Below are 27,828 nucleotides of genomic sequence, written 5' to 3'. Positions count from 1 at the left end.
TATCTGAGTCCAAGGCCGTGGGTTCGATTCCCACAACTGGAAAATGTTTGTGTGATGAACATGAATGTTTTTCAGTGTCTGGGTGCTTATATGTATATGATAAGTATTTATGTATGTTATTCATAAAAATATTCATCAGTCACCTTAGTACCCATAACACAAGCTACGCTTACTTTGGGGCTAGATGGCGGTGTGTTTATTGTCGTAATATATTTATTTATTATTTATTTATGTAAATATATATGTATGAAAACTTCATAAGTCCCTATTGTCATGAATAAAGAAATATTGAATTTGAATTTAGCACATAATTCTATTGGGGACTAGAAAATAAAAAAAAAACCATTACACGCAAAATATTACATATACGAATAAGTGAGTTGATGGCGATAACTAGTCGTCAACTTAAAATTAAAGCTACGAGGGATCCAAACGCGCCCTGGTCTATGAAGAAGCCCACAACAAACTTAGACGGTCGTTATTTTTGTTTGTTATTACCATCTCACATTGTCATTTAAAACTATTAATAATGGAGCGTAAACCTATTATATTTTTTTACATTATATATGTGCGTATATGAAGTTAGTATATTTTATTTTATTTATTATTATTTATTTATTTTTCTAATTTATATTTATTACTTAAATATTATTTTGCGCACACTCTAACCCTTCTGGTTAACTTCATGTCCATTGGAAGGTTGCCTGGTAGAGAGCGCTTTTAAGCAATGAGACCGTCTATTGTACCTTTACTTTCTGTCTTTAAATTGTGTTTTTTATTGCTTTGTGCAAGTTTTATAATAAAGAGTTTTTTTGATTTGATTTGATATGATTTAACCTCAACACGTACGTACACGCATAATCACTTGTGTACAGCGCCTATAACGTTAATAAGATATCGAACATAAGTTACGAAACTTACTCAGTATCATTCCGCACGAGTATAGGCGTAGAAGGCGTGGAAGGGGCTCTCAAAGGTGTCCCGGGCTGATCCAAACTCTTCAGTATATCGTAGTTGATCTTTGCACTCATTTTCTTCTCCGCGAGCATTTTCCCGATCGCCTCCCCGGCCGTGGAAGCGTTACAAGCGACCTTCTTTTTGTATGAGCCGCGAATTTTGCGCTTCTTGTCTTTACCCTCCTCCCTTTCTTTTGCACGCAGTTCCTCTTTAACTGTTGATATTATATTGAAATTAAAAAAAAACACAACATAATAACATTATATATTTACCGTTTTAACGTTTCACGGTGGGGCACTGGCCTACCCTTTTGTTGGAGTGTAAGTGTTAAACATATAGGCCCGTTAGAATAATGAATTAAGGGCACATGGGACTTAACACCTACGACTCAGGTTGATGAACACGGGGCGGTACTTTATGGGACGTGTTTCTTGCATAACCTGCGAACTGTCGTCAACGGTTGTGAGATTAAGGCGGTAAAACATTCGTTAACTTAAGACTAAAGTTACGAGCATTTCAAACGCGCCCTATTCTAATAAGACGTCCACAACAACTAAGTCCATGTTGGTATTGACAAAAAAAAAAGAAAAACCTATATTTTCCCGATATGCCAGACCGACCGAACTCAGGGTCTTGTAAACCGTAGCTTAGACACCAACGAGCTGTTTACATATATCGCCGTTATACTGCGTAAACTCATTAGATATCTGAACCGTAGATTTAAGACAGTTTTTGTCGAAATCTCTAAGCGGCCGTGCAATCTAATTACATACCAAATATAACGGGTTCACATTAAGTAAGTAGATAATTAGGCGCCAAGGCTGCTTAAACCGAATAAATATAACCGTTATGTACATATAAAAATAAATAATTAAATATGACCGTAATGTGAATAAAAACACTGTACTTTAATAATTAAGAAAGTAACGTTAATTTTATTCAATGATGATTTATTTAATTAAAGGAATTCTCAGTACCATAAATCTGACAACAATGGCCAATGTTCTAGACCCGCAGGGTGATAACGTATCTCACGACAGGCGTAAATCGCCCCATTACTGGTGTCAAACGTCTCTTTTGCGTACAATCAATATACAAAAGTGACGATTGACAGCAATGATCGCGAGGTTTTCGCCATACGTAATCACCCTGCCGATCATCTAGAAAATTGACGTTCTTCATCCTTTAGAGCATAACCCTTTCGTTTCAGGTTATTTAGGTTTGGGAAGCCTCAAAGTCCCGGGACTTGTTAAAATATTAGACTAATCGACTACGAGTTCTCAGAATAAAATTAGAGTCGAGTAAATTTTTGGCAAGATTAAACAATAAAAAATCCATTTTCAAATTTCGAATCAAGGTCGACAAAATATGAATGCATTAAAAACTTACCTCTCTGGTTTTTCAAATAGTCAGCATTTATGTTTTGCCACATTTTCGTTTTGTTTCTTGCTTCTTCGTCACTCATTATAAGTGTATCTATATATTGTTCTTCCGCGGACCCCAGGACCAAATCCTCTGCGTTGATCAGGTCTTTGCTGAACTGCTGTTTAACTACATCGGGCTTTAGGAATTTTTCAGTTTTGTCATCTTGCTGCCCTAGACCTATAACTGCTAGTTCAGGTCCTAATGGGGAAAAAAATATCACTTTTTAAATTATTAATATTATATAATGACTATTGAAAAAACTGCTCTATGATGTTCGGAAGTTTCTACATCCAAAACATAACTTATTGTTGCAGATATTAAAGGTTTTGCTGATATAAATAGCAAATTATGTTTAAAAATATATTTCCCGCGAAAACGCCCGCCGTGTCATAGCCGCACTCGTGACGTCATTGGCAAATAAGAGCTACATAGAAAGTCCTTGTTCCATAACGAAAGATTATAGATTTTGTTATTGATAACACAAAACTGCGCAACTGAGAACTGCGTTTGTAATCACAAAATAAATGATATACATAATTATGTTTATGTAGACGTGACGTCATTCGGCGACTCCCCTTGTATCGCGGATTAAGCTAGATTTTTTAGTTTAATTCATTGAAAATAAATAACTCATCTCACTAAGAATATAAATTAAAATAAGTTTTCATTATACATGAATCATTTAGCAATAGATTAATACAGTATTTTAGTTACCGCAATTATTCCTATTGTATATTTTCCATCAGAATAGTTACAGTGTTCTGTCACACTTCAAATATGAAAAACGACTGAGAAAAAGAAGCTTGAGAATGGCGGAATACCTACCAAGGCCTTGCTCTAATCTTCTGTTATCACTTGTGGCTGCGGCGTTGTTAGGCTGACCGTCCCTAGTTATTTCTCCGATTAAAGATAGGGTGTCTTGTGCTGCGAATCTGGAAGCCTCTTCATCTTCCGCCTCAGCAACTTCGTCTGTAATATGTTTATCAAAAACTTAAACCTACAGATCAAAATCAAATTCAAAAAATTTTAATTGAAAAATGTTTTATTCATGTAGACCTTATTACAGTACGTTATCCTTTCGTTTTCCTTATCCTACGGTCGCCTGGAGGAGATCGCTACGAAGCGATAAGGTCGCGTGTATACTACTTTTGTCTGTGTTTTTTTTTTATTCTTCTTCTGTATTTTTATTTGTGTGCAAATAAAGAGTATAAATAAATTACAGGCACTTATGAAGCGTTCACACATTTAACATGTTAAACTAATGTTAGTGATGGTGATAACTGCATTCTTTAACTTAAAACTAAAGCTAGGATTCTATTAATTAACCATTTTTGTTTTTATTATCTACTATTAAACGGCGGTTGTCCAGTTAGCACAGCTCTGCGTCTCTAATTCTTTGGGGTTATGTGCGTTTTAAGCAACTAAATATGACTTGCTTCAATAGTGAAGGAAAACATCGAGAGGAAATCTGCATGTCAGAGAGTTCTCCATAATGTTGTCAAAGGCGTGTAACGTCTACGTATATGCACTTGGTTAGCGTGTCAGTAGACTACGGCCTAAACCGTTCTCGTTCTGAGAGGAGAGCCGTGCCCTGTAGCGGGCCGATAATGGGTAGGCACTGGCAATAATTGTACTTAAAATAAGAATAAGAACAACATATATCAATTGCCAAGAGTCTTCCTATTCCCAGAAACCAAATCTAAATAAAATTTATTTAGATTTAGATTAGACCCATCTCTTTCCTCCTCGTGACGGACATCAGATTCTTTATAAGCAGTTTAGCGGGAGTTTTAAAAAATACGAACTAAGTCGCGGACAAAAGCTATAACATGTAATTCTGATTAAAGTCCATTATCCAACATTTATCTTACAAAAACTTAATTGGAATTAAAAATATCTTGAAGAACGGACTTGATTACCTTCTGTGATTTTTATATCGAAAGTTTTTCCTTTTTTACAAATAGCAAAAATGAGCATGAAAATGATAGTCGATTCCAAGCATATTTAAAAAACGAGTCGAACTGAGGTTTTCAGTATTTTTTTTTAACTGTTGAAAATGATTACCAATCAAATAAAAAAATAAGCGAAACGCGACTATTCAAGGCAAGTAATAAGGTTTATTATAATAGTTAAGATACATTGCACTGGGCGTATTTTTAACGCGCGAACGACGCGCGTGCAGATGTCGCGCGCTAAGACCTCTGTAAAAACTTAGTGTCGCTGCAAGCGGTCGCCTGTATCGATACACACGTTCCGATACCGCGATACAGACGAATTGCATTCGCTAGTTTGTATTAAGTATCATACAGAAACTAAAGATCCAATGTAGCCGCGAACTATAGACATGAAAGATTAATTCAATGAGCAAAAGAGCTAGAAGACCTACGGCTCTAACGATCAAAAGTGCTGTATATTTTCTAATCAGTGAGCCAAATTTCTCTTCTCTACGGTGAAGTGAGTCGTGTCGTAACTCGTTCCCTCTTCCACACCGCTTTATCTGACAATTCATTCACAAACGCGATAGGTACGAGATTTCTCTCGCGCGATTTTCACAAAACACCACAATTTTGTGCCAGGTAAACAATCTTGCGACAGACAAACAATGTAGTGTCAGGGGCACAAGATAAGTATTTGTTGTTGTTGTGTGTTGTACAGACTTCTGCTGCCTCCTGCAACTTAGTAACACTAGTAAAGTACTAGGTTAACACTACCAAAATTGCGTTTCTGGAGCGGAGTCGCCACTCAAACACATGTTTGTCCGTTCATTGTCCATCGGTTCTCTGACCTATCAGCTACGCAGATCGCCAATTTAGCGTTACAGGTTCATTCAGGTCTGAGATACTTCATATCTAGCTCTTAATATGACACCGCTTACGAATTAAAATTTACCACAAACCATTTTCTGCAACTGGCAGCGCCCCCACGCCATTGTTTTTTTTTCTCTTGCAGTCCTTTTCTAATTGAGCGTCTATTTCTCTCTGCAATGCAGTCAATTCTTTTTCACCATCCTCCTCTTCCATTAACTGTCCGGAAAGCAAATATGGCTCAATAAAAACAAGAAATTAAGGTTGAAGCCCGTCACCGTAACCGTCAACGAAATATGGATAAATTCAACTAGCTGTTGCCCGCGACTTCGGCCGCGTTTGTTTTGTTTTTTAAAGCATATTTTAAGTTGAGTTTTCTTTTGAAAAAAAAAACGGTTTGTATTGAGGATAGTTTTTTTAAAACAACTGTTTTGTTAAGGTGTTAGGACTTTAACACCTGATAACTTGTACATTAAATGTGTTTGAATAAATTTAAATATATTTTACTGCTATATAAATACTGTTGATGATAAAAATATATATTTATTTGAATAATATTTGAATAAAAATTAATACTGCGATATTCATGTAACCAACTTTTGTTTCTACGGGCGATTCTATAAAATTTTAGAACACAAAAGCTGCTACTGCGACTTAACTATGATAGATATATGAATTTTCTCGTGGACTGTTTTGTAGGTAATAATGAGTAATTTAATCATGTAATGCCTAATTTTTATGTATGATCAATAGTTTGCTCGGCGCAAGCTATATAATGAATTTTATGGGCAAAATTTTGCTACTTTGGGTTATTACAATTTACTTAAAGATCTCTAACTTTTTTGAAAATATATTATAGTATATAGAAAGCTAAACTTTCAGGCTACAGCCTGAAAGTTTAGCTTTCTTTTGCCGAAGAAATGTTTAAAATCGGTTCAGTACTTTCGGAGCCTATTGGGTACATAGAAACAAAAAAACCATTCCTCTTTATGATATTAGTATAGATAAAAAAAAGTTAAAAACGCCTCCATGTTGAAGTAAATAAGGTATTTTCATTTGTCGCGTTATAAGGATTTTACCTTCTGTAAACGATCTTTATCCCTCTTTCTGGCTGCTTTAAACGCAGGAGGGTCCTGTTCCTCCTCTAAATCCACTGTCATGAACTCATCGAGGGTGAGAGCACTGGAAGGGGTTTCGCCGAATTCAAACAGACGTTTACGTAGTGTCGTCTCGTGTATTCTAACTATTCGCACCACGTCGGCGGGCGTTCGCGAAAATTCATGCAAACGTGCCGCTATGAGAAGAGCTGAAATCAGAAAAAAAAGATAATATGCTTAAATTTCTTAATACATAAACATAAACATTCTAAGTGTTTACTTATGACCACCCTATTGATAAAAGACCGACACGCGCATAGTAAAAACCTACGCTATGATACGCGTAACTTGTAAAGTGACAAGAGTGACTCGATTTTAATTTTGCATGTGATTTTAGGGCTGTATCTGATTTTTTTCCAGTAAAAATTATGGCACTCAAAAACTATTACGTTTTCGGTTTCACAGTGGCGTGCACTACATACATGCACAAAAGCACTGCATACCCAAATAATTTTATATAACCCGTATTGGAGGAGAATTTTTCCATTTTATGCCATGTACCTGCTTTTTGGATACCCTGGTCAAAAACCCTGTGTACGCCACTGCGGTTTCACAGATAAGTCTCAGAGACAGAACATAATGTACCAAAGCCTGTAAAGAAATATTTCGGTTTTCATTTTCACGTTGTACTTATATTATTTTAATCGGGAGTATCAGCTATAAAGGTACCAAAGTGATACGCGCACAAACCAACAGACATACAGAAAAACATTTATTTAAGTCGACCGAATATAAGCACTTTTAAAACGTCAAGTTCTTTTATATGTTTGCAGTGACTCCTACCGTACCGGTCCGGAAGACAAATTCTACCGAGAAGAAGCTGGCAAGAAACTTAGCTGTTGCCTTTTCCATCATCATCTTACAATTTAACTTGTTCTATCTTGTGTGAGATCGGATTGCTTTCAAGCAACCTTGTCATTAAGAAATTCATCAACAGTATAGTAACATCGACGTATTAAATGTGTTTTCATACATACTTTAAACTTATGTATAGGTACCTAATATCCTTCCTTCGGTATCATGTTATAAAAGCATATACTCGCCCCACAAGGTCGAGTTTACTGTCCAAATAGTTTAATAATAATAAATATACTACGACAATACACACATCGCCATCTAGCCCCAAAGTAAGCGTAGCTTGTGTTATGGGTACTAAGACGACTGATAAATATTTTTATGAATAATATACATAAATACTTAGAATATACATATAAACGCCCAGACACTGTCAAACATTCATGCTCATCACACGAACTTTTTTCCAGTTGTGGGAATCGAACCCACGGCCCTGGGTTCAGAAAGCAGGGTCGCTGCAAACTGCGCCAATCGGCCGTCTAGTATAAAAGCATATACTCAGCCCTACACTGTCGAGTTTACTGTCCACATCGTTTACAAACTAATTCTAAGTTCTAATTGGAATAGACTTTCATAAACAGTAGCGCTTACCTGCTCCACATATCCCTGAGGGCCGTCGCCCAGAATGTATGGAATCCCTTTTCATTCTCTGTACTAGCCGTAGGGCTGTCATACTGACTTCATGCTGCTTGTCTCCGAACTTTAATCGTGATGCAAATCGGAGAATGTAGAGGCAAGGGTCTGTAACAAGCAGGTGAAAAGTTTTATCAATTATGCTCAAAAGTCTTGTGGAATTGGACATAATATTTTTTTAAATTCTGTTCAGGAAATGGTTAAACAAAAACATTCGAGATGGTGTAGCGACTTCGATGAAAATCTATATTCGACGATGCCTGCTTCTACAAGCATGCGATTATGCACCAGGCACAGAATTAAGAGCATACAGAGACCGTGTACCCGACGAATATTGAAGCATCAAAAACCAATCCAATTTAGTAGTGTTTCTCGGACAGACCGTTAGTCACTTCATTCCATTTAGCAGTTGACAGTAATTATTTTACCTCTAATATTTTGAAAGTTTACCATAAAATGGGGAAAATAGAAAAGGTTAGGTTTGTCAGCTAACATAATTCCGGGGGTGTACAGTAAGAAGTGCGCGAGGCGTTTTCACTGTTTTTGGGCACAATACATAATAGCTATATTTTGCTAATTCTATTGCACCAGGATCAAACACACAAAATATGCATGCCAAAAACTTGTCCTTGTCATTGAACAGGGAACGAGTCAAGAGATTGATTTTAGTGGGACGCGACCGAGTGGGAAGGTAACAAGCACACGTAAGCAAAGTAGTTTCGGCAAAAAATAATTTAATCTATGTCACAGTCCGACGAGAGACTTTCCATATCGGGCAATAGTTAGCCAACAAGTTTTGGATTATATTTAAGTCGATACGTGATACCCCATATCTCCCTCTTTCAACAGACTTCCAAAAGCAGAAAATTATCAATTCGACGCGAAGTCATTGTTGAAAGCGTTTTTTTCGCGACCGTTTATGTTGATAACGAATTAACTTGTTTCTATACTCATTGAGAGTAAAGTCAAATATTTATTTATTCAAATAGGCACATATATGGCACTCTTGATGCGTACATTACTTGTAAAATATAACATAGAAGTGAGTTGATGGCGATAACTAAATTCGTCAACTTAAAACTAAAGCTACGAGGGCTCCAAACGCGTCCTCGTCCTTAAAAGAAGCCCACAACAAACTTGGCCGGTTGTTTTTTTTTGTTATCACCATCTCATTGTCACTTAAAACTATTAAAGAAGCAACCTGGTTAGAGCAATAATTTACACCCAAGCATTTTTATCGTTGACGTAGTCCTTAATACTATAATAGAACTTGTCTATAAGCTTACGTTTAACACAAACTTTGAACTTTTTCATAGACATATCCCGTAAATGCCATATCTATAAATTAAACAATAGTTTAGCGTCTCCAATATATTTGTTTGTTATCTATGGTTTAGTGAACGCCTAAGTACCTACCACTGACCTCTATTATGCTACGCATAGTATAATAAAGGTCAGTGCTAAGTACTATTAGTTATTCTATGGCAGTATCTAGGTAATTTCTTTTAAACATAATAATATACATAAATTAAAGTTGTAGATAACATTTCTTGACCCATTGATTTAAAAAATGTTACTCTCGGATATACCAAACGATGTAAAATTTAAAAAAAATCTATATAATTTGCGTAAGTATATTATAAGGTACAGAATATTCATCTCGTAAAGTTTTTATTCAATTAGTTTTGATTATATGATAAAAACATGTTACTTTGAATATCTGATTCCTAAGATGTGTTGTTATGTCTGACAGTCAGCAGTACATATCAAGCGAAGATCTAAAAAAGGAAATGATTGTTAATTTTTATAGTGCCTAAATTGGTTGGTCGTATAATTGAGAGGTGCCGAACATTAATGAGATAATTTTAAAGAAGTTAAAATAATGACAGTGTAAAAGCAATGCATATCTAAAAAAATATTTAAGTTAACATATAACAAATAATGATTAAGATCATTGCTATTGAATAAGTTGTTCATACAAAAGTCTACTCTTCTCTTTAACAAAAATCAATTTGCAATCGTCCGGGCAGGCTGTAACGTATACGTCACCGCGCTCATCGGCGGATGGAGCTTTAAATGGCTTACGTCTTGAAAATAGTATTAAACATTGCACATTTATAAAATACTAGCGTACCCAGGCCGCTTCACCGGGCTAGATTTTTCTTTGTTTTATTTAAACAATAAACTTACATCATTAAATTTTTAATTTAAGTCTCATAATATATTAAATCATTTATTTCTCTCCGTATTCATTCTGTTCTATTCTCTCTTGAGAGGGTGAAGATCATTATCTACACCCATGTACACCCAACAATAGAATATCATCATAGTAAATCATCATAGTAGAAAAGCTGTATTTGACAGTTTGACAGTTCAAAAATAGGAGTGCTCCGATCGTCACCAAACTTTAAAGGACTACTCGCCAGGTAAATCCGGAGATTCCCTGAAAGTTTCATTTAAATCGGTCCAGCCGTTTCGGAGCCTATACGGAACATACCCACACACTTTCTCTTTTATATATATAGATCACTCTTACCTCACCTAAAATACATTCGTAACGTTTATTAAAACAATATTTTACTGAATTAATAAAAAAAACCGACTTCGTGGATAAATGTATGCAAACTAAATAGTAAATCATTTTTTGTATAAATCCAGCTTAAATACTATGCGCTACAACTATCTTCCAGTCACGGAAAAATGTGCAACTACTAGGTAACTACCAAACCTACTAACTTTATAATTTGAGCCGTAGCTTAATTGGGGAAGCGCTCAGGCCGCGATTTCCAGAGAGTCGCAGGTTCAAATCCCGTCGGTTCCGAAAATTTTTATACGCATTTTAAATTTATTAAATTCGGGTGCACCCCGTTAAACTGAATATATCTGCGTAAGTCTTTCGAGTGTATCAGGTGTTGTGTTATGTTGTGTGATTGCGTTATCAATATGTCGTGCGTTATCAAATTGCGTCCCTATATGCGACGGCAGCAATCTCGGTTGATTTGCTGTAATTTTTTGTCGAGTTCCGTTGTCTGTCTCCGAAACTCTTCATCAGATCTATAGGAAATTTAAATGGGACCATTTCGGAATAAACGCCTTTCGACCAAAAAAAATATATTTTGCAAATCTTGCGATCTATGCCCAAACAATCATTAAAAAGAAACATCTGAATCCGAATGATAATCTCTTCTTATCTTTGAAGGAAGTCGGTTTATAAGAAAGAAGTTCTGGGTTCTGGGATCTTGGCGCTTCTGATGCGGATAGTTTCAGGTATTAAAAAATGCAGAAGTTTAAATATAAATTACATTTAAATTAATTACATCAACGTTGCTATACAATATACTTATCAACTTCTTAAAGCAATGACGTGAACGGATTCGATTTCAGAATACGACATTTGTATTTTTTTTTTGCAATCTTTTATGATTTCTCGCTAGTCGTTGAGTTTAGTATAAATTATATTTTATATTTTTTAATTAAGCGTAGGTCACTTGTAGGAAATATCAGTATAAATAAGCAATAAATAAAAATAAAATCCCTCGAGATGCATGGAATTCAATATGTTATGTGACATTCTATTATTGTTAGATCTATAAGAAGAGCCTTTAGCTTAGATATCTTGCTTAACTTTAATATTTTTTTAACTATGTAAAATATACATATAGTAGCACTGACTTGGCCTTTGAATTTGTCGAAGTGAATTGATTTTCTCGAGATTCAAAACATTTATGTAACTTTTCGTCTATTAAAATTACGCCGTTGTATTCCGTTGCTGTGTCAAAGAACAACATACCAGCAAACACTTTCTAATTTTTTTGTATATATGTATTAAATGACGCAAGTCAAAGCGTCCATAAACGATTTACTTAAGTATGTCAACACCCGTGATATTTTCTTTGGTTATTCCTTATTTATTTTCCTCAACTGAACCTGCTAATGTTTTAAAGATATTTAAATAAACGTGTATATATCAAAAAAATATTCAGACATCTCCGAACCAGTATACCATCAATGTATACATGCTAAAAGTATTAATGCGAAAGTCTGCATGTTCCTATGTTTACTTATTTCTTAGGTGTGTCAAACTAAAACACTATTCTGATCTTGATGAAATTTAAGTATATAGTTTGAATCCTGGGGATGGATATATGATACATTTAATCCCGTAAAAAGTCTAGGGTAACGTTCCCGGGGAATTTCAAAAGAGAAACATCTGTTGCTAATTCATGGATTCGCAGCTAAACCGATCATGGCGCAATTTTGCAGAGATAACTGGAGATAGAAATAGGATACTTTTAATCCCCCGGTAACTAACGATTCCCACGGGATATGTAAAAAAACCGAACGAAGACAACAGCCAGTATGGTATTAGGTACCTACTTACAAATGATAAGTTCGCGTCAAATCATGTATGGGATATGCATGATTTTACTTTACACTCTCTTTAACCCTCGCTAGCTTAAGGTATAGGTATAGCCTTCAGAAAACTAGCTATTTTTGCAACTGCCAACTATATTCGGCTAAACTTATGCACATCCCGAAAAAAGCATAAAAAACCAATCCTGCGGGTTAAAATAAAAAAAAAAACCTTCGTGTAACATAATGTGTACGGCTTAACAGCTAACTCAATCTTGAAGTTATTTGTATAGTGACAGCTTGAATCCTGTACACGGACATAGGAAACTGACGGTTCGCTAGATTCAAAAATATAAAAACACACCAACACGTAATAAAACTTTAACAAGAATATTTTTTTTTAATTTACAAATATTAGGCAGTAAAGGCTCCCTTATAGCTAACGAGCGATCTCCTCCAGGCAACCCATCACAGGACATAGAGTAGGGTTAGGGTGTACACAAAAATAAGTAAGGAAATGAAATACGAAAAGAAAACACCAATAACAATATATTACAATGACAATAGACAACGTTCTACAGTGACTAGTTAAGTCAAATTAATTTTGGAGTGGATTGGACATTTTGGAGTCAACTGGGATACAGAATCGGCGAGATCCAATATACGACTACTAACTCCATACTAACTAATAATATTAGTTTTTTAACTTCTTAAACAGTCTTAGTTAATGGTTTTGGTTCTTCCCCATCCATCAAGCTATGTTTGCAGACTGATGTTTTACGACCGCCTGGGTGCGACGATATTCGTTTTATTGGCGGTCGATGCTTATCCATACGCTACACATGTCCAGACCATTATCTTGAGAATTTAATGTGCTAGATGACGTTCGCTCATTAAAGATATTACAGAGCTCAATGTTGTATCTAATGTGCCACTACTTATTTATCTGAACTGTAATCACAAAACGGATTCGAAAAATTTATTCTTAAGGAAGGTTTGTAGGCTTTGAAACATCACACTAAGACTATTAAGAACTGAGAAAAAGGAGTACTAGAAAGTAAGAACACTTGGAAGTAAAATACGAGCGGGTGAAGTAACGTCATTAGGTGCCATCTTCATATAGAAGTTCAGAGGTCAGCCGGTGGAAAATAGAACGATGATGTGCCATCTTCTTCAATACCGAATAGGTACGTCCGAAGTGGTTCGACCACCACTTCTTCCTCGGCCTCCCAGGTGCTCTTTTCCCGGTAATTTTCCCTTCAAGGATCAACCTTGGAAACTCGAACAGGGATCCTCTGTGTGGGTGACCGAAAAATGAAACCTTCCTTTGTATGTCGGTTGGCATTTGGCCCTTCGTAATACGAATTTGAGATGAATTGTCTCCATGATATTTTAAACATTTTTCGTAATGACCACAATTCAAACGCTTGCAACCGTCTACAACTTTCCGTCTTTAAAATCCACGTTTTGCATCCATATAAAAACGGAATAGCTTATAAAGGTTTGTATGAGAAGAAATCACCCGAAGTAGAAAGCGGATAAAGTGGACAGAATCAAAACCTAAATACCAAAAGTTTTTAATAGTTGTTTGAGTCTCCTTGAGAATAAATCTGAATTCAATACTATTTTTGTACAAAATAGCCCAACTGAAAACTACGTGTTCAATCCATCTATCAATGGCAACATCCAACTATGGCAATGGTTCACACAAAATCTATTAGCGTTTTGGTTTCACAGATAAGTCTTAGATGCAGCAAATAATGTACCTCCGAAGTATTATTTCGGTTTTCATTTACACGGTGTATATAACGCTTGATTCATTTCGAACTACTCAATAAAATATATAACAATTTAATATATTTTATAAGTTAATTTCAATTTATACAATATGAGGAAAAATATACTATCAATATAAAACGGAATAAACAACAATATCCCCGTTTAGCATATACGAGCAACTTTTTGGTTTTTCAAAAGTTAACAGCTTTACATGTGTATCGTTTAAGCGACCTTGAAAAACTAGTATGTTGTAATAAAATATTGAAATTAATAAGCCATTAATGCGATTTAAAATTAATTGTTTTTTTCTAATTTACGGCAAGCATCCGGTAGATGGGGTGTTGCTGTCTTGGCTCGGATTGGTTGTTTTGAATGCCACACTGTGATTGGCTGAGGTGGTGTCATGTTACATTAGGCAGTACGTCTTTGACAGTACATGGTAGCTAACAGCATCCCAAGTCTTCCACCAGACCAGAGCTGTGCCAATTGCAATATAGCCATCAATCATTAATAACCTATTGCTCGTGTGCTCGGCCTCTCCTCACACTTCCAAAGTTAAATAACTCAAACTAATCGTAAAATCACAAATACCTCCATAAAAATAATTGGGCAGCGAAAAAGGTATAATAAGTACATCATTCTTAACCTCATTTCGGATAAAATGTTTATCCGTTCTTTACGTACAATAAATTCTGTCGATACAAAAAAAGTTATATGTAACGAAAATTTAAAGTATTTAGGATAAAACAAAAATAACGTGAACAACTAGACATGTGCCGATTATGACTTTGGCCGAAAAGCCGATTAATCTGTTGTAAAAAGACCGACTAGTCGGCCAAGACAATCCCGGTTTTGAAGAATTAAAGACCAACATAGTTACATAGAGAATATCTTTCCTCAAGTTAACGAACGGACTAAATCTGAAATACGAAGGGAAGTGTTGAGTGCAGGAGCTATTTCAGTCACTACTGACAGATGGCTGAGTGTGAGTTTTACAGCTTACTGGTTTTATGATAGTTTAAAATATCATCACCAGGATAATAAAATGAAATTGTTAATCAAAAATCTAGGGTTTTATATAATGTAATTCCCCCTAAATATCTACATTCATTGAGAAATACAAAGAAAGTAGCCGGATAATCTGCGCTCTTTGCCGAATAGTCGCCGAAGATTTGCCGACTGCGATAGTGGCCGAATAGTCGGCTTTACTGACTTCGGCTTTTCAGGAACATCTCTATCATAGATATCACAGTGTTTCAGTAATTTTAAAGTATTTTAATTACCAAATTTATACCTTCCAAGTAAATTATAATGAGAGCTCATTAAAATGATGACTCATAGAAATCATAAAAAATGTAAAATTGCAAAGTCGCTTATTACAGATTCTAACTCCAATATGACGTTGATTCCTACTTGAAAACCTTCATTAAGGGTACAGTTATGCAGCGCGGGTTTCGATAAGAAATATTTAAAATATAAATTAAGGTCAGCGGCACCTTGCAATATACAAGTGAAGTAATTCGAAAAAATAAATATTAACTTCACGAAATCTTTGTAGTTTCACCGAGTAAATATATGGTTATGTAGGTCAAGGCGAAGGCAGCCCCCCCCCCCCACAAGCGTCAATTGAAAGACCGAGTTAAAAATAGTCCCCGCACGACCGGAATATTAATTATGATCATCAGGAACGGGAGTCTTACTACCATCGCTTAAAGCAGGATTATTTTAGTATTAAATAAATGAATATTACTACGACAACGACGTTATGGTACGGGAGCTAGCAACGTTTGAAAAGTAAGAATTTTAGGTCAGCTGATTTTGTGATATGTCGTCCTTCTTGCACTTTCGGTTAGAGTCTGGGCTATCTGGCTGGCGGTAGCGGTTGCGTTCATTAATGTTCATCCTACCTATCCAGGTAATAATCCTAGATTTTAAAAACATTTTAGAAGGTGTAACTTTTATTTTTTTGTTTGCAAATAAGTCTACCAGACATACTTTTCATGATTTATCATTATTTTTTTCATTATTTTTTTATAGATATTGATCACAAAATCAGCTGACCTAAAATTCTTACTTTTCAAACGTTGCTAGCTCCTAAACTATAAACACAAGCTCGAAACTCAAACTCCCAAACTTTCTGCCAAGTATCCTATCAAAAGAGCTGAATAGGCATGTCTCTACTCTTCTCCTGCGAGTATTTAGTTTCAATATCAGCAGCATAAAAGTATATTGTTCATATTATTCCAAATCAGTTTAAGAATGAGGCGTTCTTCTATCAGAGCAATCTCTTCCTATTTCTGCACTCCTGGTATAACGATTCGCAAAAACTTATAAAAATGGCATTTCTGCGTTTGTTCAAGGGGGGGACCCTTGCTAAAATAAAAAAGCTGTAGCTAACAGGGGTTATTGTATCGGCAAGCAGAAGAGGGCTGCTTTCAGTGAGACTGCACGATTTCAAGCCAGCCTGCAGACATTTTCATAAACACAAGCTCGAAACTCAAACTCCCAAACTTTCTGCCAAGTATCCTATCAAAAGAGCTGAGTAGGCATGTCTCTACTCTTCTCCTGCGAGTATTTAGTTTCAATATCAGCAGCATAAAAGTATATTGTTCATATTATTCCAAATCAGTTTAAGAATGAGGCGTTCTTCTATCAGAGCAATCTCTTCCTATTTCTGCACTCCTGGTATAACGATTCGCAAAAGCTTATAAAAATGGCATTTCTGCGTTTGTTCAAGGGGGGACCCTTGCTAAAATAAAAAAAGCTGTAGCTAACAAGGGTTATTGTATCGGCAAGCCAAAGAGGGCTGCTTTTAGTAGGACTACACGATTTGAAGCCAGCCTGCAGACATTTTCATAAACACAAGCTCGAAACTCAAACTCCCAAACTTTCTGCCAAGTATCCTATCAAAAGAGCTGAGTAGGCATGTCTCTACTCTTCTCCTGCGAGTATTTAGTTTCAATATCAGCAGCATAAAAGTATATTGTTCATATTATTCCAAATCAGTTTAAGAATGAGGCGTTCTTCTATCGGAGCAATCTCTTCCTATTTCTGCACTCCTGGTATAACGATTCGCAAAAGCTTATAAAAATGGCATTTCTGCGTTTGTTCAAGGGGGGACCCTTGCTAAAACAAAAAAGCTGTAGCTAACAAGGGTTATTGTATCGGCAAGCCAAAGAGGGCTGTTTTTAGTAGGACTACACGATTTGAAGCCAGCCTGCAGACATTTTCATAAACACAAGCTCGAAACTCAAACTCCCAAACTTTCTGCCAAGTATCCTATCAAAAGAGCTGAGTAGGCATGTCTCTACTCTTCTCCTGCGAGTATTTAGTTTCAATATCAGCAGCATAAAAGTATATTGTTCATATTATTCCAAATAAGTTTAAGAATGAGGCGTTCTTCTATCAGAGCAATCTCTTCCTATTTCTGCACTCCTGGTATAACTATTCGCAAAAGCTTATAAAAATGGCATTTCTGCGTTTGTTCAAGGGGGGACCCTTGCTAAAATAAAAAAGCTGTAGCTAACAGGGGTTATTGTATCGGCAAGCAGAAGAGGGCTGCTTTCAGTGAGACTGCACGATTTCAAGCCAGCCTGCAGACATTTTCATAAACACAAGCTCGAAACTCAAACTCCCAAATTTTCTGCCAAGTATCCTATCAAAAGAGCTAAGTAAGCATGTCTCTACTCTTCTCCTGCGAGTATTTAGTTTCAATATCAGCAACATAAAAGATAAATTATTCATATTATTCCAAATCAGTTTAAGAATGAGGCGTTCTTCTATCAGAGCAATCTCTTCCTATTTCTGCACTCCTGGTATAACGATTCGCAAAAACTTATAAAAATGGCATTTCTGCGTTTGTTCAAGGGGGGACCCTTGCTAAAATAAAAAGCTGTAGCTAACAAGGGTTATTGTATCGGCAAGCCAAAGAGGGCTGCTTTCAGCGACTGCACGATTTCAAGCCAGCCTGCAGACATTTTCATAAACACAGGCTCGAAACTCAAACTCCCAAATTTTGTGCCAAGTATCCTATCAAAAGAGCTGAGTAGGCATGTCTCTACTCTTCTACTGCGAGTATTTAGTTTCAATATCAGCAGCATAAAAGATAAATTGTTCATATTATTCCAAATCAGTTTAAGAATGAGGCGTTCTTCTATCAGAGCAATCTCTTCCTATTTCTGCACTCCTGGTATAACGATTCGCAAAAGCTTATAAAAATGGCATTTCTGCGGTTGTTCAAGGGGGGACCCTTGCTAAAATAAAAAAGCTGTAGCTAACAAGGGTTATTGTATCGGCAAGCCAAAGAGGGCTGCTTTTAGTAGGACTACACGATTTGAAGCCAGCCTGCAGACATTTTCATAAACACAAGCTCGAAACTCAAACTCCCAAACTTTCTGCCAAGTATCCTATCAAAAGTGCTGAGTAGGCATGTCTCTACTCTTCTCCTGCGAGTATTTAGTTTCAATATCAGCAGCATAAAAGTATATTGTTCATATTATTCCAAATCAGTTTAAGAATGAGGCGTTCTTCTATCAGAGCAATCTCTTCCTATTTCTGCACTCCTGGTATAACGATTCGCAAAAACTTATAAAAATGGCATTTCTGCGTTTGTTCAAGGGGGGACCCTTGCTAAAATAAAAAAGCTGTAGCTAACAGGGGTTATTGTATCGGCAAGCAGAAGAGGGCTGCTTTCAGTGAGACTGCACGATTTCAAGCCAGCCTGCAGACATATTTTGATAAACACAAGCTCGAAACTCAAACTCCCAAATTTTGTGCCCAGTATCCTTTCAAAAGAGCTGAGTAGGCATGTCTCTACTCTTCTACTGCGAGTATTTAGTTTCAATATCAGCCGCATAAAAGATAAATTGTTCATATTTTTCCAAATCAGTTTAAGAATGAGGCGTTCTTCTATCAGAGCAATCTCTTCCTATTTCTGCACTCCTGGTATAACGATTCGCAAAAGCTTATAAAAATGGCATTTCTGCGTTTGTTCAAGGGGGGACCCTTGCTAAAATAAAAAAGCTGTAGCTAACAAGGGTTATTGTATCGGCAAGCCAAAGAGGGCTGCTTTTAGTAGGACTACACGATTTGAAGCCAGCCTGCAGACATTTTCATAAACACAAGCTCGAAACTCAAACTCCCAAATTTTGTGCCCAGTATCCTTTCAAAAGAGCTGAGTAGGCATGTCTCTACTCTTCTACTGCGAGTATTTAGTTTCAATATCAACCGCATAAAAGATAAATTGTTCATATTTTTCCAAATCAGTTTAAGAATGAGGCGTTCTTCTATCAGAGCAATCTCTTCCTATTTCTGCACTCCTGGTATAACGATTCGCAAAAACTTATAAAAATGGCATTTCTGCGTTTGTTCAAGGAGGGACCCTTGCTAAAACAAAAAAGCTGTAGCTAACAAGGGTTATTGTATCGGCAAGCCAAAGAGGGCTGCTTTCAGCGACAGCACGATTTCAAGCCAGCCTGCAGACATTTTCATAAACACAAGCTCGAAACTCAAACTCCCAAATTTTGTGCCCAGTATCCTTTCAAAAGAGCTGAGTAGGCATGTCTCTACTCTTCTACTGCGAGTATTTAGTTTCAATATCAGCCGCATAAAAGATAAATTGTTCATATTTTTCCAAATCAGTTTAAGAATGAGGCGTTCTTCTATCAGAGCAATCTCTTCCTATTTCTGCACTCCTGGTATAACGATTCGCAAAAACTTATAAAAATGGCATTTCTACGTTTGTTCAAGAGGGGACCCTTGCTAAAATAAAAAAGCTGTAGCTAACAGGGGTTATTGTATCGGCAAGCCAAAGAGGGCTGCTTTTAGTAAGACTACACGATTTGAAGCCAGCCTGCAGACATTTTCATAAACACAAGCTCGAAACTCAAACTCCCAAACTTTCTGCCAAGTATCCTATCAAAAGAGCTGAGTAGGCATGTCTCTACTCTTCTCCTGCGAGTATTTAGTTTCAATATCAGCAGCATGAAAGATAAATTGTTCATATTATTCCAAATCAGTTTAAGAATGAGGCGTTCTTCTATCAGAGCAATCTCTTCCTATTTCTGCACTCCTGGTATAACGATTCGCAAAAACTTATAAAAATGGCATTTCTGCGTTTGTTCAAGGGGGGACCCTTGCTAAAATAAAAAAGCTGTAGCTAACAGGGGTTATTGTATCGGCAAGCAGAAGAGGGCTGCTTTCAGTGAGACTGCACGATTTCAAGCCAGCCTGCAGACATATTTTGATAAACACAAGCTCGAAACTCAAACTCCCAAATTTTGTGCCCAGTATCCTTTCAAAAGAGCTGAGTAGGCATGTCTCTACTCTTCTACTGCGAGTATTTAGTTTCAATATCAGCCGCATAAAAGATAAATTGTTCATATTTTTCCAAATCAGTTTAAGAATGAGGCGTTCTTCTATCAGAGCAATCTCTTCCTATTTCTGCACTCCTGGTATAACGATTCGCAAAAGCTTATAAAAATGGCATTTCTGCGTTTGTTCAAGGGGGGACCCTTGCTAAAATAAAAAAGCTGTAGCTAACAAGGGTTATTGTATCGGCAAGCCAAAGAGGGCTGCTTTTAGTAGGACTACACGATTTGAAGCCAGCCTGCAGACATTTTCATAAACACAAGCTCGAAACTCAAACTCCCAAATTTTGTGCCCAGTATCCTTTCAAAAGAGCTGAGTAGGCATGTCTCTACTCTTCTACTGCGAGTATTTAGTTTCAATATCAGCCGCATAAAAGATAAATTGTTCATATTTTTCCAAATCAGTTTAAGAATGAGGCGTTCTTCTATCAGAGCAATCTCTTCCTATTTCTGCACTCCTGGTATAACGATTCGCAAAAACTTATAAAAATGGCATTTCTACGTTTGTTCAAGAGGGGACCCTTGCTAAAATAAAAAAGCTGTAGCTAACAGGGGTTATTGTATCGGCAAGCCAAAGAGGGCTGCTTTTAGTAAGACTACACGATTTGAAGCCAGCCTGCAGACATTTTCATAAACACAAGCTCGAAACTCAAACTCCCAAACTTTCTGCCAAGTATCCTATCAAAAGAGCTGAGTAGGCATGTCTCTACTCTTCTCCTGCGAGTATTTAGTTTCAATATCAGCAGCATGAAAGATAAATTGTTCATATTATTCCAAATCAGTTTAAGAATGAGGCGTTCTTCTATCAGAGCAATCTCTTCCTATTTCTGCACTCCTGGTATAACGATTCGCAAAAGCTTATAAAAATGGCATTTCTGCGTTTGTTCAAGGGGGGACCCTTGCTAAAATAAAAAAGCTGTAGCTAACAAGGGTTATTGTATCGGCAAGCCAAAGAGGGCTGCTTTTAGTAGGACTACACGATTTGAAGCCAGCCTGCAGACATTTTCATAAACACAAGCTCGAAACTCAAACTCCCAAATTTTGTGCCCAGTATCCTTTCAAAAGAGCTGAGTAGGCATGTCTCTACTCTTCTACTGCGAGTATTTAGTTTCAATATCAGCCGCATAAAAGATAAATTGTTCATATTTTTCCAAATCAGTTTAAGAATGAGGCGTTCTTCTATCAGAGCAATCTCTTCCTATTTCTGCACTCCTGGTATAACGATTCGCAAAAACTTATAAAAATGGCATTTCTGCGTTTGTTCAAGGAGGGACCCTTGCTAAAACAAAAAAGCTGTAGCTAACAAGGGTTATTGTATCGGCAAGCCAAAGAGGGCTGCTTTCAGCGACAGCACGATTTCAAGCCAGCCTGCAGACATTTTCATAAACACAAGCTCGAAACTCAAACTCCCAAATTTTGTGCCAAGTATCCTATCAAAAGAGCTGAGTAGGCATGTCTCTACTCTTCTACTGCGAGTATTTAGTTTCAATATCAGCAGCATAAAAGATAAATTGTTCATATTATTCCAAATCAGTTTAAGAATGAGGCGTTCTTCTATCAGAGCAATCTCTTCCTATTTCTGCACTCCTGGTATAACGATTCGCAAAAGCTTATAAAAATGGCATTTCTGCGTTTGTTCAAGGGGGGACCCTTGCTAAAATAAAAAAGCTGTAGCTAACAAGGGTTATTGTATCGGCAAGCCAAAGAGGGCTGCTTTTAGTAGGACTACACGATTTGAAGCCAGCCTGCAGACATTTTCATAAACACAAGCTCGAAACTCAAACTCCCAAACTTTCTGCCAAGTATCCTATCAAAAGAGCTGAGTAGGCATGTCTCTACTCTTCTCCTGCGAGTATTTAGTTTCAATATCAGCCGCATAAAAGATAAATTGTTCATATTTTTCCAAATCAGTTTAAGAATGAGGCGTTCTTCTATCAGAGCAATCTCTTCCTATTTCTGCACTCCTGGTATAACGATTCGCAAAAACTTATAAAAATGGCATTTCTGCGTTTGTTCAAGGGGGGACCCTTGCTAAAATAAAAAAGCTGTAGCTAACAAGGGTTATTGTATCGGCAAGCCAAAGAGGGCTGCTTTTAGTAGGACTACACGATTTGAAGCCAGCCTGCAGACATTTTCATAAACACAAGCTCGAAACTCAAACTCCCAAATTTTGTGCCCAGTATCCTTTCAAAAGAGCTGAGTAGGCATGTCTCTACTCTTCTACTGCGAGTATTTAGTTTCAATATCAGCCGCATAAAAGATAAATTGTTCATATTTTTCCAAATCAGTTTAAGAATGAGGCGTTCTTCTATCAGAGCAATCTCTTCCTATTTCTGCACTCCTGGTATAACGATTCGCAAAAGCTTATAAAAATGGCATTTCTGCGTTTGTTCAAGGGGGGACCCTTGCTAAAATAAAAAAGCTGTAGCTAACAAGGGTTATTGTATCGGCAAGCCAAAGAGGGCTGCTTTTAGTAGGACTACACGATTTGAAGCCAGCCTGCAGACATTTTCATAAACACAAGCTCGAAACTCAAACTCCCAAATTTTGTGCCCAGTATCCTTTCAAAAGAGCTGAGTAGGCATGTCTCTACTCTTCTACTGCGAGTATTTAGTTTCAATATCAGCCGCATAAAAGATAAATTGTTCATATTTTTCCAAATCAGTTTAAGAATGAGGCGTTCTTCTATCAGAGCAATCTCTTCCTATTTCTGCACTCCTGGTATAACGATTCGCAAAAGCTTATAAAAATGGCATTTCTGCGTTTGTTCAAGGGGGGACCCTTGCTAAAATAAAAAAGCTGTAGCTAACAAGGGTTATTGTATCGGCAAGCCAAAGAGGGCTGCTTTCAGTGAGACTGCACGATTTTAAGCCAGCTTGCAGACATTTTCATAAACACAAGCTCGAAACTCAAACTCCCAAACTTTCTGCCAAGTATCCTATCAAAAGAGCTGAGTAGGCATGTCTCTACTCTTCTCCTGCGAGTATTTAGTTTCAATATCAGCAGCATGAAAGATAAATTGTTCATATTATTCCAAATCAGTTTAAGAATGAGGCGTTCTTCTATCAGAGCAATCTCTTCCTATTTCTGCACTCCTGGTATAACGATTCGCAAAAGCTTATAAAAATGGCATTTCTGCGTTTGTTCAAGGGGGGACCCCATGCTAAAATAAAAAAGCTGTAGCTAACAAGGGTTATTGTATCGGCAAGCCAAAGAGGGCTGCTTTTAGTAGGACTACACGATTTAAAGCCAGCCTGCAGACATTTTCATAAACACAAGCTCGAAACTCAAACTCCCAAATTTTGTGCCCAGTATCCTTTCAAAAGAGCTGAGTAGGCATGTCTCTACTCTTCTACTGCGAGTATTTAGTTTCTATATCAGCCGCATAAAAGATAAATTGTTCATATTTTTCCAAATCAGTTTAAGAATGAGGCGTTCTTCTATCAGAGCAATCTCTTCCTATTTCTGCACTCCTGGTATAACGATTCGCAAAAACTTATAAAAATGGCATTTCTACGTTTGTTCAAGGGGGGACCCTTGCTAAAATAAAAAAGCTGTAGCTAACAAGGGTTATTGTATCGGCAAGCAGAAGAGGGCTGCTTTCAGTGAGACTGCACGATTTCAAGCCAGCCTGCAGACATTTTCATAAACACAAGCTCGAAACTCAAACTCCCAAATTTTCTGCCAAGTATCCTATCAAAAGAGCTTAGTAGGCATGTCTCTACTCTTCTCCTGCGAGTATTTAGTTTCAATATCAGCAGCATAAAAGATAAATTGTTCATATTTTTCCAAATCAGTTTAAGAATGAGGCGTTCTTCTATCAGAGCAATCTCTTCCTATTTCTGCACTCCTGGTATAACGATTCGCAAAAACTTATAAAAATGGCATTTCTGCGTTTGTTCAAGGAGGGACCCTTGCTAAAACAAAAAAGCTGTAGCTAACAAGGGTTATTGTATCGGCAAGCCAAAGAGGGCTGCTTTCAGCGACAGCACGATTTCAAGCCAGCCTGCAGACATTTTCATAAACACAAGCTCGAAACTCAAACTCCCAAATTTTGTGCCAAGTATCCTATCAAAAGAGCTGAGTAGGCATGTCTCTACTCTTCTACTGCGAGTATTTAGTTTCAATATCAGCAGCATAAAAGATAAATTGTTCATATTATTCCAAATCAGTTTAAGAATGAGGCGTTCTTCTATCAGAGCAATCTCTTCCTATTTCTGCACTCCTGGTATAACGATTCGCAAAAGCTTATAAAAATGGCATTTCTGCGTTTGTTCAAGGGGGGACCCTTGCTAAAATAAAAAAGCTGTAGCTAACAAGGGTTATTGTATCGGCAAGCCAAAGAGGGCTGCTTTTAGTAGGACTACACGATTTGAAGCCAGCCTGCAGACATTTTCATAAACACAAGCTCGAAACTCAAACTCCCAAACTTTCTGCCAAGTATCCTATCAAAAGAGCTGAGTAGGCATGTCTCTACTCTTCTCCTGCGAGTATTTAGTTTCAATATCAGCCGCATAAAAGATAAATTGTTCATATTTTTCCAAATCAGTTTAAGAATGAGGCGTTCTTCTATCAGAGCAATCTCTTCCTATTTCTGCACTCCTGGTATAACGATTCGCAAAAACTTATAAAAATGGCATTTCTGCGTTTGTTCAAGGGGGGACCCTTGCTAAAATAAAAAAGCTGTAGCTAACAGGGGTTATTGTATCGGCAAGCAGAAGAGGGCTGCTTTCAGTGAGACTGCACGATTTCAAGCCAGCCTGCAGACATTTTCATAAACACAAGCTCGAAACTCAAACTCCCAAATTTTCTGCCAAGTATCCTATCAAAAGAGCTGAGTAGGCATGTCTCTACTCTTCTCCTGCGAGTATTTAGTTTCAATATCAGCAGCATAAAAGATAAATTGTTCATATTATTCCAAATCAGTTTAAGAATGAGGCGTTCTTCTATCAGAGCAATCTCTTCCTATTTCTGCACTCCTGGTATAACGATTCGCAAAAGCTTATAAAAATGGCATTTCTGCGTTTGATCAAGGGGGGACCCTTGCTAAAATAAAAAAGCTGTAGCTAACAAGGGTTATTGTATCGGCAAGCCAAAGAGGGCTGCTTTTAGTAGGACTACACGATTTGAAGCCAGCCTGCAGACATTTTCATAAACACAAGCTCGAAACTCAAACTCCCAAACTTTCTGCCAAGTATCCTATCAAAAGAGCTGAGTAGGCATGTCTCTACTCTTCTCCTGCGAGTATTTAGTTTCAATATCAGCCGCATAAAAGATAAATTGTTCATATTTTTCCAAATCAGTTTAAGAATGAGGCGTTCTTCTATCAGAGCAATCTCTTCCTATTTCTGCACTCCTGGTATAACGATTCGCAAAAACTTATAAAAATGGCATTTCTGCGTTTGTTCAAGGGGGGACCCTTGCTAAAATAAAAAAAGCTGTAGCTAACAGGGGTTATTGTATCGGCAAGCAGAAGAGGGCTGCTTTCAGTGAGACTGCACGATTTCAAGCCAGCCTGCAGACATTTTCATAAACACAAGCTCGAAACTCAAACTCCCAAATTTTCTGCCAAGTATCCTATCAAAAGAGCTGAGTAGGCATGTCTCTACTCTTCTCCTGCGAGTATTTAGTTTCAATATCAGCAGCATAAAAGATAAATTGTTCATATTATTCCAAATCAGTTTAAGAATGAGGCGTTCTTCTATCAGAGCAATCTCTTCCTATTTCTGCACTCCTGGTATAACGATTCGCAAAAGCTTTTAAAAATGGCATTTCTGCGTTTGATCAAGGGGGGACCCTTGCTAAAATAAAAAAGCTGTAGCTAACAAGGGTTATTGTATCGGCAAGCCAAAGAGGGCTGCTTTTAGTAGGACTACACGATTTGAAGCCAGCCTGCAGACATTTTCATAAACACAAGCTCGAAACTCAAACTCCCAAATTTTGTGCCCAGTATCCTTTCAAAAGAGCTGAGTAGGCATGTCTCTACTCTTCTACTGCGAGTATTTAGTTTCAATATCAGCCGCATAAAAGATAAATTGTTCATATTTTTCCAAATCAGTTTAAGAATGAGGCGTTCTTCTATCAGAGCAATCTCTTCCTATTTCTGCACTCCTGGTATAACGATTCGCAAAAGCTTATAAAAATGGCATTTCTGCGTTTGTTCAAGGGGGGACCCTTGCTAAAATAAAAAAGCTGTAGCTAACAAGGGTTATTGTATCGGCAAGCCAAAGAGGGCTGCTTTTAGTAGGACTACACGATTTGAAGCCAGCCTGCAGACATTTTCATAAACACAAGCTCGAAACTCAAACTCCCAAATTTTGTGCCCAGTATCCTTTCAAAAGAGCTGAGTAGGCATGTCTCTACTCTTCTACTGCGAGTATTTAGTTTCAATATCAGCCGCATAAAAGATAAATTGTTCATATTTTTCCAAATCAGTTTAAGAATGAGGCGTTCTTCTATCAGAGCAATCTCTTCCTATTTCTGCACTCCTGGTATAACGATTCGCAAAAACTTATAAAAATGGCATTTCTGCGTTTGTTCAAAGGGGGACCCTTGCTAAAATAAAAAAGGTGTAGCTAACAAGGGTTATTGTATCGGCAAGCAGAAGAGGGCTGCTTTCAGTGAGACTGCACGATTTCAAGCCAGCCTGCAGACATTTTCATAAACACAAGCTCGAAACTCAAACTCCCAAATTTTCTGCCAAGTATCCTATCAAAAGAGCTGAGTAGGCATGTCTCTACTCTTCTCCTGCGAGTATTTAGTTTCAATATCAGCCGCATAAAAGATAAATTGTTCATATTTTTCCAAATCAGTTTAAGAATGAGGCGTTCTTCTATCAGAGCAATCTCTTCCTATTTCTGCACTCCTGGTATAACGATTCGCAAAAACTTATAAAAATGGCATTTCTACGTTTGTTCAAGGGGGGACCCTTGCTAAAATAAAAAAGCTGTAGCTAACAGGGGTTATTGTATCGGCAAGCAGAAGAGGGCTGCTTTCAGTGAGACTGCACGATTTCAAGCCAGCCTGCAGACATTTTCATAAACACAAGCTCGAAACTCAAACTCCCAAATTTTCTGCCAAGTATCCTATCAAAAGAGCTGAGTAGGCATGTCTCTACTCTTCTCCTGCGAGTATTTAGTTTCAATATCAGCAGCATAAAAGATAAATTGTTCATATTTTTCCAAATCAGTTTAAGAATGAGGCGTTCTTCTATCAGAGCAATCTCTTCCTATTTCTGCACTCCTGGTATAACGATTCGCAAAAACTTATAAAAATGGCATTTCTGCGTTTGTTCAAAGGGGGACCCTTGCTAAAATAAAAAAGGTGTAGCTAACAAGGGTTATTGTATCGGCAAGCCAAAGAGGGCTGCCTTCAGTAAGACTGCACGATTTCAAGCCAGCCTGCAGACATTTTTATAAACACAACCTCGAAACTCAAACTCCCAAATTTTCTGCTAAGTATCCTTACAAAAGAGCTGAGTAGGCACGTCTCTAATCT

General features: G+C 37.2%; 1 protein-coding gene across 1 annotated transcript in view; it reads right to left on the bottom strand.

Moving 5' to 3' along the window:
• LOC120631918 (transcription factor IIIB 90 kDa subunit) overlaps positions 1–27,828 on the bottom strand; it is a 71,721-nt gene that overhangs the window by 2,875 nt on the left and 41,018 nt on the right. Inside the window, exons 4-9 of the mRNA XM_039901612.1 lie at positions 7,790–7,939; positions 6,266–6,492; positions 5,279–5,405; positions 3,208–3,351; positions 2,347–2,580; positions 922–1,171 (exon numbers count right to left, since the gene is read on the bottom strand). Coding sequence (XP_039757546.1) covers positions 922–1,171; positions 2,347–2,580; positions 3,208–3,351; positions 5,279–5,405; positions 6,266–6,492; positions 7,790–7,939 — 1,132 coding nt within the window. The remainder of the gene's footprint in view (positions 1–921; positions 1,172–2,346; positions 2,581–3,207; positions 3,352–5,278; positions 5,406–6,265; positions 6,493–7,789; positions 7,940–27,828) is intronic.

This window comes from Pararge aegeria, chromosome 19, assembly GCF_905163445.1.
Source record: "Pararge aegeria chromosome 19, ilParAegt1.1, whole genome shotgun sequence".
NCBI lineage: Eukaryota > Metazoa > Arthropoda > Insecta > Lepidoptera > Nymphalidae > Pararge > Pararge aegeria.
The sequence above is the reverse complement of the archived record's forward strand: the minus strand, read 5'-3'. Positions and strand labels throughout refer to the sequence as shown.